The 6,259-nt window shown below is 43.0% G+C and overlaps 1 protein-coding gene across 2 annotated transcripts in view; it reads right to left on the bottom strand.

Annotated features, from left to right (window-relative positions):
- Positions 1-315: 315 nt before the first annotated feature.
- The window catches only part of LOC121008936 (histidine--tRNA ligase, cytoplasmic-like), a 115,212-nt gene continuing 109,268 nt past the window's right edge, over positions 316-6,259 (bottom strand). For both annotated transcript variants that reach the window (XM_040441765.1, XM_040441775.1), the window contains 2 exons: positions 5,634-5,780; positions 316-526 (listed from right to left, as the gene is read on the bottom strand). In XM_040441765.1, coding sequence (XP_040297699.1) covers positions 473-526; positions 5,634-5,780 — 201 coding nt within the window. In that variant the 3' untranslated portion in view covers positions 316-472. The remainder of the gene's footprint in view (positions 527-5,633; positions 5,781-6,259) is intronic.

The following is a 6,259-nucleotide window of genomic DNA, read 5'->3' as shown; positions in this document are numbered from 1 at the left end:
CAAATATGCTGCATGCAATACCTTTGTGGACACCTTTACAATTGTGGTTGTAATTATAAAAGCTCAAAAAGAGGATAAGAAGAATAAAAAAAAGAACACTCATGACACATAACCCTATAAACAGTGTCAAAAAACTTTAGACGCCAGTCTTAATACTCCTTTGTGCTGGCGGTGGCTGCACCGGCCTCTACATAACTTTGTATATCCACCGCCTGTCTAAATGTACGCCAGCTCCCTTGCTGGTGTAGATTTAGACCATTCTCCCCTTTTTTTTTTAGACCTGGCGTGAGCAGGGAAAAAAAATCACAGACTGCGCCGCAATTAACCTTTGCGCCACAATGTGCGCCAGATATACGCCAAAAATTGGGGTATATCTGATAATAAATGACCCCCTCTGTTTGAGCGTACATGTTGACTTTTTTATTTTATGACTAGTAAATCCTGTGGATGAGAATCTTTCAGTGAACTGCTGTTAACTTGTCCGTTTCTGGATTTCTTCTACTAAATACTCCCTGGGAATGTTGACCTGTTATAAAAGAAAAGGACATTGTAAGATTCTGGTTCTCTGTTGGGTTAAAGGGAACCTATCACATTGAACAAGCATTTTACCAGCAGTATGCTATAGAGCAGGAGAAGCTGAACAGGTAGATATACAGTTTTATGGGGAAAATGCAATGTAATTTGTCATTTATTTCCACTCTGGAGCTGAAGATGATATGCCGGTCGGTACTTACATGGGATGATTACCAGCTATTTATTTCACTGGTTTTTACCTTAGCTCCATTAGAACAGGAATCTGTGACTACAGTGCCTACAAGGAGTATGAAGTACTGTAGTCAGAGAGACGCACCCTGTCCCGTCATTGGTCTCTCCCTCCTCCGATTGGCTGCTGTGTATTACAGACTCACCAGGAAGTCAGGGCAGCAAGGGGAGACTATGTCTGAATCAGTAATGGGGGACAACCCGCAGAGATCATTTAATTCTCTGATTATTCTGGGCTTAGGAGTCCAGTGGGTGGTCCTACTTACTGACTTACCCTTATCGCTGTATATATGCTGGACTCGTAAGCATAAAAAGAGCAGGGATTTCAATCAATACACAAACTTGTATATCATTCTGCTCAGCTCTTGTTCTGTAGCATGATGCTAGTAGATTAGACATTCTTATTATGTTAACAGCAGTGATGGCCAGTTCGCAGTGTTCGCCAACGAGGGCGAAGGGTAAGGGCTTACCTGTGCATCGCAGGACTTGTGAGTTAAGATGGCAGCCCGCATGTGTTCGTTGGCGAACACTGTGAACTGGCCATCACTGGTTAACAGGTTCCCTTTCATATAGGGTTCCAATTCCTCTTTCCCTGAGTACTCTAAGCAATTAATCAGTCAAGAAAATAAATGATGGGAGTGATGGTACAACACATGGTGCACATCGGCTGTCCACCTTATAAAATTAAACAGCGTCTGTCACCATAATCAACCCTATTAAAGCAGGCATCGTGCCTGGTAAGGTTGGTCATGATGACAATTTCTGAAATATATTTTATTTTTAATCTTTAGTCATATTAGGTGCTCAGAGCACAGAGGGGTTGGTGTAGCCCCTAGGAGCACCACTTCAACTCCACCTCTCCCCATTGCCAATCCCTTCTAATGCAGTCATCCTAGCTCTGAGATCTTAACTGCACATGCACTGATAGTATTGCTGCCTGCACATGCATGCGATTTTAGAGCCAAGCATTGGTGCATTGAGGATGCCTGGCTCGGTCAAAGTCACTGGTAGGGGGACAACGGGGAGAGATGGAGGTGAAGAAGTACTCTGAGGGGCTAGGCCAGTGCCTCAGTGCTCCAAGCACCTCATTTGCATATAACTAACAATAAGAATTTGAATCCAACTGTAATAACAATCGCAGAGAGACAGGGCTCATTTTAGTCACCATGATCAACCCAACTCCAGGCAGTACTGTACGCCTGGCTTAATGGGTTGACTATGGAGACAGATGCCATTTAACATATAATCTCCAGGCTAGCGAGTTGCAGGGTGCTCACCACTGAATGCATGGTCATGCGTTTCATACGTAAAGAGAATCAGTCACCTTAAAAATGCAGTGCAATCTGTAGGCAGCATGGATCAGGAGTAGCTGAGCAAACTGATATTTGTGGGAAAAAGATTCAGTATATCTTTAAATATATACATTTAAACCTCTGTTCTTTCACCGCTGAGGAGTCATGTGGGCATTCCTACTTGCTGATTGACAGCTAACTCCCTATGCTTTGTCATGGAGAGTTACCGTAGCTGTCAATCACTAAGTAGGACAGTCCACATATCTCTAAGCATAGAAAAGGGCAGAGGTTTAAAGGGAACCTGTCACCTCAAAGATGCATCTGCACCCACCAGCAGTAGTTCATAGTAGCCTGTTAATAATCATATGTTTCATCCTGTTGTCCGATGCTGCGTAAGTTAAAAAAACCGCAGTTTTATTCTCCATCAGCGCTATAGTGCCGGCCAGCTTGAAGTCAAGGGGGCAGCGGCCTCCTTGCTTCAAGTAAAGATAACCACGCACCCTAACCGTCCCCTCTTGCCTGAAAGTGACAGCCTGCAGTGCGGCCACAATTCCCCAAGTCTCGTGCATGCGCATTGCGCCACAGAAACCCAGCTAACAGCGGCCGCAGGAGATGGGATAGCGCATTAATACAGAGCGCACAGCGCATGCGCGAGACTTGGGGAATCGTGGCCGCACTGCAGGCTATCACTCTCAAGTAAGAGGGGACAGTTACGGGGCGTGGTTGCCTTGACTTGAAGCAAGGAGGCCGCTGCCCCCTTGACTTCAAGCTGGCCGGCACTATAGCGCTGATGGAGAATAAATCTGTGTTTTTTGAACTTACGCAGCATTGGACAACAGGATGAAACATATGATTATTAACATTCTGCGGGCTACTATGAGCTAGTGCTGGCAGGTGTAGATGCATTTTTGAGGTGACAGGTTCCCTTTAAATGTATACAGCAAATTGCATGTTTTGATTAATCTTTTCCCACAACACTACATATCAATCAGCTTAGATCCTCCTACTCTATAACATGGTGCCGGCAGAATGCACTAAATTATAGGGGCTCACCCCCAGAACTTCTTTGTCAGCAATCAAGTAGTGGAGAACTGTCTCATGTGTCCTACAAAGGAAGTGAAGGGGGAAACAAAAAGAAAAAAAGCCCTTCGGTCCTAGGTGGCCCACAGTGATCTTAGCTATGCGGTCTTCTCTTTTCTGTGTACACCACTGTTAATGAAGAAATAAGTAAGTGAATGTACAAAGAAGCAGCTGCTGGAAAGGCCTAATGCATCTGCCTATTTACTTCAAACCACGGCAATGGAATAAATGTGCTGTTAAGTGGGAAACCTGTTGTTCACACAGCATCTGTTCTGGAATTTTGGCTGTGGAATCCAGACTTCTACAGGGCGGCCCACGAAAATGTAGCCCACCTCCAGCAATAGTATGACAAGATGAATGAGCAAGTGGATAATTTTTTTTTTAATATTATTTTTTTTTTATTATTACCCACAAGTCAGAAAAGATGCTAAATGTGGTCCCCATTCACTCCTCTGCATCTTTGGGCACGTGGGATTATGTTGTCTGATACTGCTTGTGATGCTGCGGATGGTGTTTGTCATGTTTTCCTTGAGTTCATGGATTGTTAGCGGACACTTTCTGTTTTAAATTTCCCCACAGATAAAAATCACATGTTGACAAGTCTGGGGAACGTGGTGGCCATAACCCCTTGCTCATAATTCGCTCCTCTGTAAAAAGTTCATGAACCCGTGCATGTTGCCCCATTTTGTTGGAAAAAGCAGGACATTTTTTCTTCTGATGTTGATTGTAAAACTGTTCAAAGATGTCCAGGTAAATTGCGGCATTCACAGTTGATTTGAAGAACATTGGGCCCACTATTTTTGTTCGGGCACTGCACACCAAACGCCAATTTTCTGGTTGTGAAGTGTCGTTTCATGAGTCAAATGGAGATTTTCAGCGGACCAGTACCTCGTATTCTGGGAATTTACGTGACCTGATAAATGTAACCAAGCTTCGTCAATCATGCAGTACAGCAGTGGGTCCAAATGTCTGTCAGTAATCATAGTAAGTAAGCAACCAAGTCCAGTAATTTATGCGTTGAGCTTTGTCAGACTTTCAGTTCCTGCACACGTTATTCGGTACAGTTTCAGGTTGAGAGATTTCAGCACTCGCTGACATGTCGTCCGTGATACACCAACTTGCTGACTTGATTGTTGGGGGCTTCTTGCTCTCCGCTGCTGAACTTCATGCGCAACTTCAGCCGTCCTGATCGATGGAGGTCTTGGTTTCTTCATGTTTGCAACAGAGCCAGTTTGATGCCAGTTCCCAAGCAGATTCTGAATACAATGTTTACCTGGCGGTTTTGTTCCTGGGTACTTGTCGGCAAAGGTCTCTTGCGTTTCCTTAATCGATCTTCTTTGTATATAGCCTCCACAATCACTATTCACTGTTCGAGGGTGAACACCATCTTTCTGACACAATAGGCCTCTTTTATCTAACTGAATAATCAGTCTTAATTAACAATAGAATAGAGGATGCTCAACAGTTAAACTGGAGCCCAGGCAACTGACCACCACTCTGATATACTGATACTGAGATAAGTAGACATAAAAAATTCTGAAAGATGGCTGGCTTACAGTAATTTGCATATAACTTTTCTAATTCATATAAATATATAATACAACACACTAAAAAATAGTACATAAGTATAAATAAAAACAAACAAAATTCATACACCCTATCATATGATCACGGTCCCTTTAGATGCGGAGCTCTCGCATATATAATTTCCTTGTAGTGCAGTTTGTAGTGTAAGTTAATATTTGACGATAGTATCTCTCTTCAGTGTCAACTAAATTGCAAGGTTTTCTTAATTGGTAACAAACTTATAGATCATCATAACAGTCTGCTCCAATGTTCCCTTGTGATTGAGTGGCTTATTATAATGCTTGCCAGTCAACTCGTAGGTAATGCGCATATATTATATAATATATTTATAAAGTGCTTTCTTTGATCCGTAGTTCTTTTCAGTAACACTTCGTAGGTTTGTTACTCACGGATCCTAATACAATGAGCTCTCGTCTCCCATAGACAGACCTCCGTTACATGCCGGCTTGAATATGTCGCGTCTCCTCTCGCGCTTCCCCGCGCATGCGTACTGGGATCTTCAAGACGGCAAGAGCCGGCTGGGGCTCTGCTGTACCGCAACACTGGTAGATATCAATGCACACCTTCAACTTGGAAACCACCACCAGACGTGTTTGGGAACTTACTGTTCCTTCCTTAGTGGTAAAAGAATAATCAGTCTTAGTTGCCCATAGCAACCAGAGATCAGCTTTCAGTTTGTACAGGGCTCTGAAAAAAATGGTTGCTATAGACAGCTAAGACAGATTTACTATGAGGCAGTTTCATTTGGAGATATTGGAGGTGGGTGACTTTTTCATGGGCCACCCTGTATATTGTAGAACAGGATTTTTAACAAACTCCATTTACTCACAGTGTATAAAATCTGCTGCAGTCTTCATTCACACCAGTTCCAATTGACTATATATGAAATTACAAGTTAACATAGATGTGTACCTCCTCTCGTGTTGCAACATCTCTCAACTTTACTACTCCGTCTTTAAGCTCTTGCTCACCAATAATGGCCACCAGTGGAATGCCTGTCCTCTCACAGTATTGCAGCTGGGACAGTAGTTTAGGGTTTTTCTTGTGAAGCATCTCTGCCTAAATTGAAGACAACAAAAACATCAAATTTAGTAAATAAAAGTCACAAAAATGTACTGCAGCCAATCACTATCCTCAGCGGTCTCGTGCTGCATACCACTGAGGACAGAAACTGGCTGCAGTAGTCATGTGCCATATACCTCTACGTCACTGTTGCAGCCTTCTATACAGCGGAAGGAGGATGCAGCCTGTTGCAGCCTTCTATACAGTTGAGAATGGCAAAGGAGAAACGGGAGAATACAGGATTTTTTAAAATATTTTAAAGGTATTAAGTGGCACTGGGGTTGTTTTAAGTACATAGCTTTCAGCTTTGCGCACAGTCTGCTTTGATCACACCCCTCACGGATTATGTGCACACCTAGCTCAACATGGTGGTCTTTTTTAGTGGTTCTTCAGGGTTCTTTTTTGTGTATATATGAATTAATACCCGATAACTTCATCTATGGAGAATGAGAAACAATTCCCCACTCTCCTCCAAA

The sequence above is a fragment of the Bufo bufo genome, chromosome 1, assembly GCF_905171765.1.
Source record: "Bufo bufo chromosome 1, aBufBuf1.1, whole genome shotgun sequence".
Taxonomy (NCBI): domain Eukaryota; kingdom Metazoa; phylum Chordata; class Amphibia; order Anura; family Bufonidae; genus Bufo; species Bufo bufo.
This window is presented reverse-complemented; position numbering and strand designations above follow the sequence as displayed.